The 15,108-nt window shown below is 29.6% G+C and overlaps 2 protein-coding genes across 2 annotated transcripts in view; both read right to left on the bottom strand.

The window, feature by feature from the left end:
- Positions 1-730, bottom strand: part of LOC111636208 (CWF19-like protein 2) — a 4,254-nt gene extending 3,524 nt beyond the window's left edge. Inside the window, exons 1-2 of the mRNA XM_023381411.1 lie at positions 492-730; positions 9-193 (exon numbers count right to left, since the gene is read on the bottom strand). Of these exons, the coding sequence (XP_023237179.1) occupies positions 9-193; positions 492-573 (267 nt within the window). The 5' untranslated portion in view covers positions 574-730. The remainder of the gene's footprint in view (positions 1-8; positions 194-491) is intronic.
- A 6,587-nt stretch (positions 731-7,317) lies between these two features.
- LOC111636211 (CWF19-like protein 2) lies at positions 7,318-11,990 on the bottom strand. The gene is made up of 4 exons (XM_023381419.1): positions 11,342-11,990; positions 10,820-11,043; positions 8,102-8,176; positions 7,318-7,938 (listed from the first exon to the last, which is right to left on the bottom strand). Exons 1-4 carry the CDS (start codon positions 11,421-11,423, stop codon positions 7,705-7,707), a joined length of 615 nt encoding a protein of 204 aa, XP_023237187.1. The 5' UTR covers positions 11,424-11,990; the 3' UTR covers positions 7,318-7,704.
- Positions 11,991-15,108: the final 3,118 nt, after the last annotated feature.

The following is a 15,108-nucleotide window of genomic DNA, read 5'->3' as shown; positions in this document are numbered from 1 at the left end:
GAGGATGCTTTCCTAGCCCCTTCCAATTTTGATTCCAACTTTTCAACCTCTTCTAAATTTCCTAACATTTCTGCCTTCAGCAATTTTGCACCTAATTCATTCATTTCTTTATCAGTCAACAGTGATGATTCTTTTCTTGTTTCTTCAGGTGAGCACACCTTTTTCATGGTGTTATCATTATTCTTATCAGTTTCTGTAAAACAAATGAAGTCTTTTAAATTATGACATGGCCAACAATGTAGAAAATAAGAGTAAAAATATTTCTTAATTTTGAAAAATTCAAATGAAATTAGTCTATTATGCAAAAGACTATTTTATGATTAATGCCAAATGATTACTGGATTACATCAAGCTATAATAATGCTATTAATTACTAATTAAATGTCAACTTATTTAACCTAGAGGTAGGCATTAAGTGCCATCACTTGATAAATTTAATAATTATAATTAAATTAATACTTAATAATTAAATCAAATGTCTTCTTTCCTACCTTTAGGTAGTGCCATAAATGAAAATGGCAACTTCCTAACAATATTTTGTCTTCTGAAGTTTGCAAAGTCAGAATCATTCATGACTGTGCAAAATGGATGATCTGCAGGAGCTGTAGAATTCTGGCTGCTCTAGGAGTGCCAATGGATATTCTGTAGTGAGCATAGAAAAAATTTGAGTATCAGTCGTATGCGTGTCATACGATATAAGGTGCACACAGTCAGAAATTAAATGGATAAATGTAAAACTTTGACAGTTTTCTGATGTTTTAATGTATGTTCTCAGATAGTAATTAACATAAATACAATAATTCAAAATGATGACATTTGTTTCGGAAGATCCTGTATTAGTCTGTTTACTATAGTTGACATGTGAAAATAACAATTGAGGCAGAGTATTAGCAAAGCCTCTTNTGAGTGACACAATAGTCATATTCATATTCTTCTTATAGTGAGCATAGAAAAAATATAAGTATTGAATGCATGTAACAAAGTGCACACATTGAGAAATTGTAATGGGAAAATGTAAATCTTGGATAATTTTTCAATATTTTAATGTACATTCCATCATTCTTGGATAATAATTAACATAATTACAACTATTTAAAACAGCAGCATTCTTTTTGGAACACCCTATACTTAAAAACAGATTTTTAAATACGTGTTTCCTGTAATAGCCTTTTGACTTTTCTTTATACATAATTCCCCTAATTAAAACTTTTTTATATAATTGAAAAAACTTGTACAATAATCACTTTATATTAATGAAAGTGTACTACTGTATATTGAATTACATGTAATAATTAAATTTCTGTAAATCAACTAAAAAAAACTATATTTTAAGCAATTTATAGTATATTTTAATAACAATATTTTTGATTTAAAATGCTATTTATAAATATAAACATAATTTTAAACTATATTCTAGATGTGACTAAAAATTGGATTTTCCCGGTAAAAGTATCACCAATTTCCATAAATCATGAAGTTGCAAATGTATTAATATACCATATATCAGGTGATCAAATGAATTCAAGAATACTGTGAGGAGTTTGACAATATTGTAATGCAAGTCAGATTTGGTCAGATGAGCACAGTCTGTTCACAGCATCATCAAACTTCTCACAAGTTCTGTACCGTCACAATGAATAAATGTATATGACAGCTGTCACGATTTTCATGAAAGATATGAACGTTGCAAAATTAACGGAATGTAAAAGTGACTTCATTAAAATTTATGTAGGTCAAACCTTCTTAGACTATGAAGTGTAAAAAATTTGACAACAATAAAATTTTGTATTATGTGAAGTGCCATTTTCAGCATCGACAATTATAAAATCAAAATGTCAGTCATCCCTTCAGTAACTACACCAGCATTAACCACAATACACAACCATTTATCACGCAGTAAACATTTATTATTCTAATGTATTTGGTCTTCTAAATCAACCTTCTTCAGGAGACATCCAAATTTTACAATTTAAAAAAAAAAAAAACAAAACCACTTATTCTATAATGGTTTATAATATTTTATATTTAGAACAAGACAAATTTTTAAAATGCACATACTAGACTTTCACATGTGAAAGTCTAGTATGTGCTTTCTAATTTATACTTTATAAATTTTACTTCAGTACTTACAATCTCTATACTAGCAAATTAATCACTACCCTGTAATTGAAATACTATCTTTCCTAATGTGCTGTTAATTAGCTTGCTTTTAGATTTTTATCAAGTAACACTTTCCATGCAGCTGAAATCGTAGCGTTCTCTCTATAATTTACTGCCTGCCCCTCTCTGTTAAGCTTATGCTTCCACATATTTAATATATCACTTCTTCTGCACCTTTTGGATTATTTCTGTTTGATTCCAGTCTACTGCTACAGAATCTGCATCTGTTATTGTATAGGTCACTAAGGCTGTTCCTTCCAGATGTTATCTTTATGCTATTTTATCCTGTCTAGTGGCTCTTGTTTAGCATAAGTCATTATGCTTCCTGCTTTCTTTTACTGGTATTCCCAGTANTAAAATATTGTATAGAGAAAATACATTATTAAAAGAAGAATTAAAGAACATTATATAATTGTAAAAAATGAAAATTTCCTTAATCAAAACACAGGATGTAAATTACTGTTGGAGTGATATCAAACATATGTCATACCTGCAATGAATACATGAAATCTGCAACAAAAGTATGAATTTGTCATAAGTTCGGTCAAGAAAAATAACTTTAATAAATTGGATAGAAACTATAGAGTTTGTATGTTTAAAATGGTTTATTTTAGAATTTTATAAGGTATATTTATAATTTTTATGGTAAATTATTGTAGCATCATTTTTACCACGTATGTATTGCAGTATTCTGGTTTTGATGTAATGTAAGAGAACTGTTGTTTCTCTAAGACTATTGCAATAAACTTCTTGTATGTGTGTTTATCACCTAGATTGTACTAAAATAATTTGTATTTTATTATTTTAGAACTGATAAGGGCTTAATTTTGATAGAAAGCCAAAATGCATTTTGATAATTTATAAAACAGAATGTTGTTAAATAAAAACATTTTTTATTGTCTTTAATTTTGTTTTATTGTCCTTGGATACACAGTGGCAATTGATGGATATTATGACAAGATTGTCATATTAAATATATGTAAACTAATTTAAAATATTTATNCTTTAATAAATCGGATAGAAACTATAGAGTTTGTATGTTTAAAATGGTTTATTTTAGAATTTTATAAGGTATATTTATAATTTTTATGGTAAATTATTGTAGCATCATTTTTACCACGTATGTATTGCAGTATTCTGGTTTTGATGTAATGTAAGAGAACTGTTGTTTCTCTAAGACTATTGCAATAAACTTCTTGTATGTGTGTTTATCACCTAGATTGTACTAAAATAATTTGTATTTTATTATTTTAGAACTGATAAGGGCTTAATTTTGATAGAAAGCCAAAATGCATTTTGATAATTTATAAAACAGAATGTTGTTAAATAAAAACATTTTTTATTGTCTTTAATTTTGTTTTATTGTCCTTGGATACACAGTGGCAATTGATGGATATTATGACAAGATTGTCATATTAAATATATGTAAACTAATTTAAAATATTTATTAGCCACCCTGTAAATATAAGGCAACTTTATTATTTGTCTTTTTCTATTTTTAGTAATATTCTTTTATACATTGCTGATTTGCATATTACACATACTTAAATAAAATTTTGCTTAACTTGTGTGTCTACTAATTTATGTCAAAAATCCAAAATAATAAGGGTATTCATTATCTGCCTTTCTTAAAAGTCACGAAAACATTGTTTCTCTTGACCTTGACTTCATTAGTACAGGTTCAGTGACAAAAGTCATTGGCTTAAAGGAAAACTGCTTTTAATAACACTTGCTGCTTATCAAAATTCACCAACAGAAGGACTAGTTGATGTATTTTTAAACTTATAGATATGGCACAAAATAATTCTTTAAAAGTCAATAATGTTGACCTTTAAAATGTCCAATGAAGATAAAATGAGAATTGCAACATTTGTAGTTGACAATACTAAACAGTTTTAGGTTGTTACTGTCCTGAAATTGTCCTCTCCATATGCATGGTCATGATTCACAGCTTTTGTATAATTCACCTAAAAGCAAGAAAAGCCTCATTGCAAATATCCTTAATTTTCAATTTCAAAGTTCTAGTTGAAAAATGTTGAGATAGCAGTTAAGATTTAACAAATTTAATCCCCCAAAATTCAAAACAACTGAAACAAACTGGAAAATAAATAATGGAAATACAGGTAACCCCCATATAACACGGCACTTCTGTAGCATGGATTCACTCTAACACGGTTTGACAATTGGGACACATCCCCGTATAACACGGTGTTTTTATAGCACGTATTCACTATAACACGGTTTGAAAATTGGGTAAAACCCTTGTTCAACATGAAATGTAATAAAGAGTGCGTTCTTTTATACCTCCGCGCGAGCATTCTAATTTTTTTTCATTGCTACTTTGAATGCTCTTTCAACAAATAATCCATTTAATAATTAAATTTTACAATTGGGACTCTTCTTTTGCCTCTAAAAGCTCATATTTTAAAATTATAGATTTCCATATCTCAATACTATCAATAGTATGGGCGCTGCCATCTTTCTTTCTTTCACCATCGTTCCTACATGCCTACAAACAGCAGTGCACTCCCGTTGTAGCGGAGACACAGAGCGACTGCTATTAAGAGATGATGATGATTTATTTTTGATTCTACTGTGCCAGAATGGCTCTAAATTTTTTGCCACTCTCACATACTTAAAAATTGGCACATAAATAATAAAGCTTATTTATATATTTTAAATACTAAATACAATCTTTTCAAAAACTGTTACAAGTTGATGATGCTCATGCTGANTCAGATTTGGTCAGATGAGCACAGTCTGTTCACAGCATCATCAAACTTCTCACAAGTTCTGTACCGTCACAATGAATAAATGTATATGACAGCTGTCACGATTTTCATGAAAGATATGAACGTTGCAAAATTAACGGAATGTAAAAGTGACTTCATTAAAATTTATGTAGGTCAAACCTTCTTAGACTATGAAGTGTAAAAAATTTGACAACAATAAAATTTTGTATTATGTGAAGTGCCATTTTCAGCATCGACAATTATAAAATCAAAATGTCAGTCATCCCTTCAGTAACTACACCAGCATTAACCACAATACACAACCATTTATCACGCAGTAAACATTTATTATTCTAATGTATTTGGTCTTCTAAATCAACCTTCTTCAGGAGACATCCAAATTTTACAATTTAAAAAAAAAAAAAACAAAACCACTTATTCTATAATGGTTTATAATATTTTATATTTAGAACAAGACAAATTTTTAAAATGCACATACTAGACTTTCACATGTGAAAGTCTAGTATGTGCTTTCTAATTTATACTTTATAAATTTTACTTCAGTACTTACAATCTCTATACTAGCAAATTAATCACTACCCTGTAATTGAAATACTATCTTTCCTAATGTGCTGTTAATTAGCTTGCTTTTAGATTTTTATCAAGTAACACTTTCCATGCAGCTGAAATCGTAGCGTTCTCTCTATAATTTACTGCCTGCCCCTCTCTGTTAAGCTTATGCTTCCACATATTTAATATATCACTTCTTCTGCACCTTTTGGATTATTTCTGTTTGATTCCAGTCTACTGCTACAGAATCTGCATCTGTTATTGTATAGGTCACTAAGGCTGTTCCTTCCAGATGTTATCTTTATGCTATTTTATCCTGTCTAGTGGCTCTTGTTTAGCATAAGTCATTATGCTTCCTGCTTTCTTTTACTGGTATTCCCAGTAGTGCACATCAGGTCAATAGCCACTTTGTCATTTATAGCATTTTGTATATACCTTTTAACTGTATTTAAAAAGATACCTGTGATTACTTTTAAATACAGTTTTCCTGTTAGTAACAATCCTATTTCTCTACAAACATTGCAGAGGGGTATCATGTATTCCACGACTGCATATCCATCCTGTTTGTAGTATCTTCTTGTCCCCCTATCTCCTGTCCTCCATTTGTTGATCATTCCTTTTATCATTTTATGCTTGAAGCACAATCGCTTTGATGTACTTTAACTCTCTTATCCTGTCCTGTATGTTAGTGCAATGTGTATATGTTTGTTTTATAAGAGCCACAAACATATAGCTCACTGGGATATGTAGCTCAGGTTATAAATATTGGGTTGTAAGTCAGCCTCCTGTAAATATCTTTGATGACCCCTTTAACGTGAACGAGATGTTGAGGAAGTGCCACCACAATCACTTTCATACTCCAATTCTATTTTCAAGCCAAATGGGTTAGAATTAATATCTTTGACAAATTGCCTGATATTAGGTTTCTTCCTCTACATTAATAATACATTGTCTATATAACACACATACAGAGCAACATTTGTCTCTATATTTAGGTATGGTTCCACTCTCCAATGACCTCATGATCATCTTGCACAGGGTCCTGGATATGGGATTGTCCATGGTCACCCTGTTCTCCTCGTAAACCAGCCCACTGAACATAAAAAATAATATGTAGCTAGGTGTGCCAACTCCAGCATTTCTATACACAAGCTGTCTGAATTGCTGATTTTGTTCATTTGAAAGTTTCTCAAGTGGCAAAACGTGGTTCCAGCTTGATTGAGGGGTACAGTGTTTTGAAATCCATAACCATAATAAACTCATCTCTCAGCTCTAAATTCTAGAGCTTCTGGATTAGATCTAGCAACTGCATTATGCAGTATTCATGCACTGACAAATCTATTGAGCATGTGTCCCAACAAAATTGTAGATGAACAACACGTCTAAAACTGGTCTTATGCTTTTCCTAGGTTTGTCACTTTTTGCAAATCTGAATAATCTTGGTATTGAGAGAGAGGCAACTGCTATTTTCTCCATCCTAAGTTTTCTCACTAAGGTCATGGTGGCAAATCTCTTGACCTTTGCTTGTAGATGGTCAACAGTATGCAGATGGCATGCTGTGCATTGTGTCTCATTGATGTATTCTGTTACAAGCTCATTATTATTATTAGCATAAGTCATTATGCTAATAATAATGAGCTCGTAACAGAAAAACATATCTTTCGATTTGTCTGCCCATACTAACACTACATTATTTTCTGCCACACCTCTTTTGCTATCCCAGACTTCCATATTGAGATGTGGGTAGACGTCTTAAGGTCAATCCTGAATTTAAACGTCTTCCATTGGAAAAAACTGCTTATTTATGTTGCTTAACCCTTCTACTGCTTGTTCAACATCGGGGACAGTCTTCACTATCCAAGGCTCAGGCTGCATTACTAATTCAGGGCATATATGTGAACATGCCATTATAAACACATCTTTCTATTTATTTAGAGAGCTCCTAAAGGTTGATTAAGATTGAAAATGCTAGAATAAAACATTCACAGCATGATAAATAGTTTTGTTTTGTGGTTAAAAGTCAGTCAATTCTGCAAAATGCTGAAGATGCCTTGCATCCCACAGTATCAATTATTCAGCCAAGATTTAGTTTTTGTATGTAAAAATAAACATGCACATTCATCTCATCAGAATGCAAATTTGCTTTTGTCTTTAATAAAAAGTAAAATAATTTGTATATAAAAGAACTGTTTTATGATTTATCATCAGTAAGTGATTTTATTTTTATGCCTATTTTATATACCTATATACGAGGAGTTATGTAAAATTTTCTCAGGTAAAAGAAGGCTACAAATAGAAAAATTTTAAGAGCTCTGATGTAATGGAATAAATTCCTGTAATAGTTTGTATTGCATATATTTTGCATGGTTTTCATAAAAAAATAATAATAAAAATCATACATTACAATTACCTTAGCAAACAATCTTGCAAATTCAGCATTTTGATCATCAATAGTTGTCTTCCTTTCTTTTTCAAACTAGAAAATTTTTAAAATATTTATAGGTTCATTAAAAAGTAATTATTATATAATAATCAGTAAAAAATTAAAATAGTATGAAAGATTTACAGAAGTAAATATATCATTTAAATTTTAAAATGCTACTGTATTTAACAAGTTTCCTAAAAATATATTTATTTACCATTTGTTTTAAGGAATATTTATCATCATCAGGAAAATAACATGTTCTTTTTCCACCAGCATCATAAGTATCTACCTGGAATGAAAATTATACTTCAAAGTTAAGAAGCAAAATATATTTAACAGATAAAAATTAATACTTCTGAAGCATAGTCTGTTTGATCATTATTAATTCTCTTAAAATATAGAATACAATTTATAGTGTAATATTTAGGATAAAAATTAAAAACAAATAAAGAATATATTGGAACTAGCATTGTCTGACACATATACCACAAAATCCAAAATAAAGCAGCCATGTGGCAAACTACAGCTGTGCTATAGTCCATCAAATTCAAAACTAGCTGATTTTATGGTAATTCTGGATTTCTAAGTGCCATTTAATTGACCCATTACTGTATATTTTCCTCAATAATTACCACTTAAAGCAAAAATCTTTGGCAACTTGATCAAAGAAACAATTTAAAATATTCTGGAAAAAGAATTGGCCCGGAGAGAGACTCAAAAACTGAACTCCCACTTATTACAAGAATTCGTTGCCAGTTATGATACCCAGACCTCTGCCCAATCCTTGCTTCCAGATGTATTTAATTTACAAGGGGACCTTATGGTCTCAGAAATTCAGTTTGGGATGAGACTTTGCATGTTAATAGTATAACTCAAGGGTGTCCATCCAGAAGAATTGCAAAGCGCACTAGCCAGAAGATTCCGAGAAAAAGGGCTCTAAAGTTTTAAGCGCAGCTCATATACCATGATTTTACACTATGGCAGCACAGAGAAATGGCTGAGTCTGTAACAAACTCACTTGCCACGCGTGCGATGTAAGTTTGGTCTTATCTTCAGCTAATTTTTTTTTAATTGTTTTGAAAATTATAACTTTTAAATAAAGTTAATAACCTAAAAATATTATCAATTAAATCAGAAATAATTTTATTTTATTTATGAAATGACTGTTCAGCTAATTAAAAAGTGAATTAACAATATAAAGATAACATTTTATTTTTAAAAAGTTGAATAATTTGAAATGCATTTTTAATGGAGGTATATTAAAACTTTAATTACTATTGTCATTAAAAAGTTATTACAAATTTTAAGATAATATAAGCTGTGAAAAGGTTAAAAATATTCATTGTAAATTTGAGGAACTGGTTTCTATATGGAAGAGTAGAGCCTAGCTGTTGATTATTATTTATAATTTAATTGATAATATTTTTAGGTCATTAACTTTATTTAAAAGTTGTTATAATTTTTAAAACAATTTTAATAAAAAGTTAGCCAAAGGTAGGATCAAACCTAGATTGCCTGCGTGCCAAGCGCGTTCACTACAGACTCAGCCATTTAGGTATGTTGCCATAATGTAAACTCGACCAGTATATAAGGTGAGCTTAAAACTTTATAGCCCCTTTTTCTCAAATCTTCTGGCTAGTGAGCTTTGCAATTCTTCTGGGTGGACACCCTTCAAATATACTACTAACCTGCAATCTCATCCCAAACTGAATTTCCGAGACTGTAAGGTCCCCTTGTTAGATATAACCATCCTTGGTTACATACAGCACTACCTGGGGATGCCTTCAGCACTCACATTCAATAATCACATACTACAGCACTCAGCTAGCCATTACTTAACCCAGACAAGTCCCAATATTTTAGTAATATGACAAATGACTGCTGAACCAGTGATTGCATTGTGGCATTCCCGAATGCTACAATGCAATCACCCGACATACCGAGGCTATTTGGCTATGCAAAAACCCATAAACCAGGCAAACAAATATGGCCCATTGTGGACAAATCGAGATCCTCAACTCTAGCAATTAATTAATAATTGCTTGTTCTTTTTAACAATAACTGAATGCTTGTATATTGAACTGTAGATGTAACAAGTGAGAAATTAACTAATATTAAGTCATTTAACATTGATAAATTTATCTTATCAAAATCCAACTTCAATGTCCAAAAATCAGAAAGACTAATTTCAAAACTGATAGTTTTGTTATTATTCATAACAATCTTATAACTATTAGATAATTAGAATGAGGTAAATGTTATCTATGTCAGAAAAAAAATGTAAATATCATCTTAATGTGGTATTAAAATATGCATACTTTAATGACTAATTAACATGTCGACAGTAAAACTCCGGCAAAACGTACACTTAATAGTTTATTCTTAATTCTTTCAAATAATGTTAAATTTACAGATTAACAATAATTGTAGAAGTAAATAAGCAAGTGATGCCAAATCTTACTTTTATATTTAAATTAATGAATATTTGCATAACATAAACAGAAGAAAATTTATTAAAATATTTTTTAAATGTAATTAATTATATAAACAAATGCTTTGCAAAACTGGATGAAGTTTGATTTAACAAACTAACACAAAAAATATCCAGCAAAACATGTACTTTAATAGACAAAGTAATGTTTTCCACCATCTTGAACAGTCATAATCAGTTTTAACCTAATAAAATCAAACAGCAATTGAAATTAGAACATTTTTTTAAAACCAAAATTACCAATCATATCGATGTTCAAAAAAAACATTAATATGATCGGATTTTTTCACTGTTCAAACTTATTAGGTTAAAGCTGATTATGACTGTTAAAAACGTTCATTTGTCTATTGAACTTTATTTTTTAACCTTAAGTTTTTTATTCAATATTTTTATATTAAAAATGTTCTAAAATAAAATTGAGAAATTATATTAAAATATTACCTGTTTCCTCTTTTTACCAGAAGATGCTTCTTCTTTAGCTTTCCTAGCCCTTTCTAATTTTGATTCCAACTTTTCAACCTCTTCTAAATTTCCTAACATTTCTGCCTTCAGCAATTTTGCACCTAATTCATTCATTTCTTTATCAGTCAACAGTGATGATTCTTTTCTTGTTTCTTCAGGTGAGCACACCTTTTTCATGGTGTTATCATTATTCTTATCAGTTTCTGTAAAACAAATGAAGTCTTTTAAATTATGACATGGCCAACAATGTAGAAAATAAGAGTAAAAATATTTCTTAATTTTGAAAAATTCAAATGAAATTAGTCTATTATGCAAAAGACTATTTTATGATTAATGCCAAATGATTACTGGATTACATCAAGCTATAATAATGCTATTAATTACTAATTAAATGTCAACTTATTTAACCTAGAGGTAGGCATTAAGTGCCATCACTTGATAAATTTAATAATTATAATTAAATTAATACTTAATAATTAAATCAAATGTCTTCTTTCCTACCTTTAGGTAGTGCCATAAATGAAAATGGCAACTTCCTAACAATATTTTGTCTTCTGAAGTTTGCAAAGTCAGAATCATTCATGACTGTGCAAAATGGATGATCTGCAGGAGCTGTAGAATTCTGGCTGCTCTAGGAGTGCCAATGGATATTCTGTAGTGAGCATAGAAAAAATTTGAGTATCAGTTGAATGCGTGTCATACGATATAAGGTGCACACAGTCAGAAATTAAATGGATAAATGTAAAACTTTGACAGTTTTCCGATGTTTTAATGTATGTTCTCAGATAGTAATTAACATAAATACAATAATTCAAAATGATGACATTTGTTTCGGAAGATCCTGTATTAGTCTGTTTACTATAGTTGACATGTGAAAATAACAATTGAGGCAGAGTATTAGCAAAGCCTCTTCTACAAGGCTTACAGAATTGTGTTCATTCTCATAATCTGTTTAATTAATTTTGATTAAACTTTGCCATTTTTCATTAATTGTGATGAGGAACACAAAAATGAAATGACGGTCTATTTAGATGTAAAAAATAGAAGTCTATGACTTCATTTTCAATATAGAGATAGGCCTATTAAAGCAGGGTTTGCCAACAGGGTCAGTATTGACCTGTTAGGAGTTGATGAACGTTCCAATATAAAAAAATTATTTAAAACTTTCCGACTCTGCCTCAATTTTATCATAATATGACAAACTCTCACAATGTCCTAGTTTTTAATATATATATATAGTCATAACTTCCAAATAAAAGATTCTTAATGGTAATATCTAAAAATACTACCATTAAGTAAAAACAACATTCAATCATCAGCAATGTAACTACAAAAATAGTCTGAATTCAGAATTTAGAAGACAAAAACAAACATGAACAAATTAATCATTAAACAAAAAGATTTTGCTGAAAAACAGTCTTTGATTACCTAAAAACAAATTAGAAATTAAACTTAATAAATTCAGAATATTTTTGTATTTTTTTTAAATATATTTTTATTTTTTATATGCAATTTATATTAATTAAAAAAACTATGAAAAAATAAAAAATTATAAAAATGTAGTATTTTCATTTCATATCGATAGATGTATAAAAAGGATTGGATTGGATTGGATTGAATTGATGGCATATGGAAATACAATGCATGGATTATCCAACAAGCAAAATACCCCTCTCACGAGGACTTTCTATGGAAAATTGTCTCCTATTTAGGTGTTAGACGTGTGGAGAAAACCAGGAAAATAGCCAGTTATTTAGCTGATGACAAATTAATCATCAGGCAAAATAGCTGATTTGTTTTATTAAAAAATAACAACAGAATAAACAATAATGTTAGTTCTTGTTTCAGTTTTTAATTTCCTTTTAGTTTCACCCAGAAAATTAAAAACCCGTATTAATGAATACAAAGCTGCCATTAGGCTGAAATATAAAGTTTCTCCTTGGTACGAATTTAGGGAAAATAATAAATGTAAAATTTATCAAACAAGTATTAAAATATTGTATAGAGAAAATACATTATTAAAAGAAGAATTAAAGAACATTATATAATTGTAAAAAATGAAAATTTCCTTAATCAAAACACAGGATGTAAATTACTGTTGGAGTGATATCAAACATATGTCATACCTGCAATGAATACATGAAATCTGCAACAAAAGTATGAATTTGTCATAAGTTCGGTCAAGAAAAATAACTTTAATAAATTGGATAGAAACTATAGAGTTTGTATGTTTAAAATGGTTTATTTTAGAATTTTATAAGGTATATTTATAATTTTTATGGTAAATTATTGTAGCATCATTTTTACCACGTATGTATTGCAGTATTCTGGTTTTGATGTAATGTAAGAGAACTGTTGTTTCTCTAAGACTATTGCAATAAACTTCTTGTATGTGTGTTTATCACCTAGATTGTACTAAAATAATTTGTATTTTATTATTTTAGAACTGATAAGGGCTTAATTTTGATAGAAAGCCAAAATGCATTTTGATAATTTATAAAACAGAATGTTGTTAAATAAAAACATTTTTTATTGTCTTTAATTTTGTTTTATTGTCCTTGGATACACAGTGGCAATTGATGGATATTATGACAAGATTGTCATATTAAATATATGTAAACTAATTTAAAATATTTATTAGCCACCCTGTAAATATAAGGCAACTTTATTATTTGTCTTTTTCTATTTTTAGTAATATTCTTTTATACATTGCTGATTTGCATATTACACATACTTAAATAAAATTTTGCTTAACTTGTGTGTCTACTAATTTATGTCAAAAATCCAAAATAATAACGGTATTCATTATCTGCCTTTCTTAAAAGTCACAAAAATATTGTTTCTCTTGACCTTGACTTCATTAGTACAGGTTCAGTGACAAAAGTCATTGGCTTAAAGGAAAACTGCTTTTAATAACACTTGCTGCTTATCAAAATTCACCAACAGAAGGACTAGTTGATGTATTTTTAAACTTATAGATATGGCACAAAATAATTCTTTAAAAGTCAATAATGTTGACCTTTAAAATGTCCAATGAAGATAAAATGAGAATTGCAACATTTGTAGTTGACAATACTAAACAGTTTTAGGTTGTTACTGTCCTGAAATTGTCCTCTCCATATGCATGGTCATGATTCACAGCTTTTGTATAATTCACCTAAAAGCAAGAAAAGCCTCATTGCAAATATCCTTAATTTTCAATTTCAAAGTTCTAGTTGAAAAATGTTGAGATAGCAGTTAAGATTTAACAAATTTAATCCCCCAAAATTCAAAACAACTGAAACAAACTGGAAAATAAATAATGGAAATACAGGTAACCCCCATATAACACGGCACTTCTGTAGCATGGATTCACTCTAACACGGTTTGACAATTGGGACACATCCCCGTATAACACGGTGTTTTTATAGCACGTATTCACTATAACACGGTTTGAAAATTGGGTAAAACCCTTGTTCAACATGAAATGTAATAAAGGGTGCGTTCTTTTATACCTCCGCGCGAGCATTCTAATTTTTTTCGTTGCTACTTTGAATGCTCTTTCAACAAATAATCCATTTAATAAATAAATTTTACAATTGGAACCCTTCTTTTGCCTCTAAAAGCTCATATTTTAAAATTATAGATTCTTCCATCTCAATACTATCAATAGTACGGGCGCTGCCATCTTTCTTTCTTTCACCATCGTTCCTACATGCCTACAAACAGCAGTGCACTCCCGTTGTAGCGGAGACACAGAGCGACTGCTATTAAGAGATGATGATGATTTAATTTTGATTCTACTGTGCCAGACTGGCTCTAAATTTTTTGCCACTCTCCCATACTTAAAAATTGGCACATAAATAATAAAGCTTATTTATATATTTTAAATACTAAATACAATTTCAAAAACTGTTACAAGTTGATGATGCTCATGCTGAGATCATCATATAGAATGACTAATCCTCTGGTAAAATATTTACTTAAATAATAAATAAGTATTTTACCCATAAAAAATGAATAATAAATCCGATTTAAATAATGATTTAACAGCATGTTTTTTAATTTTTGGAACCTAACCCCCTTTTAAACATTAGTTCTTTGTTTCGTATAACACGGACTCGAATAACAAAGAAATTTTTTGAAACATAACTCCCGTATTATACGGGGGTTACCTGCAACTATAAATCAAAAACACTCTTTTACTATCTCACATGGACATAAGCAATAGAAGTTTATTTTGAAAGTAGTGTACTGTAAGAGTTTGCATCATAAAACCTGAGCCAGAA

This window comes from Centruroides sculpturatus, unplaced genomic scaffold (genome assembly GCF_000671375.1).
Source record: "Centruroides sculpturatus isolate CEXI.00-Female unplaced genomic scaffold, Cexi_2.0 scaffold1102, whole genome shotgun sequence".
Taxonomy (NCBI): domain Eukaryota; kingdom Metazoa; phylum Arthropoda; class Arachnida; order Scorpiones; family Buthidae; genus Centruroides; species Centruroides sculpturatus.
Note: the sequence above shows the minus strand (reverse complement) of the source record. Positions and strands in the feature narration are given on the sequence as shown.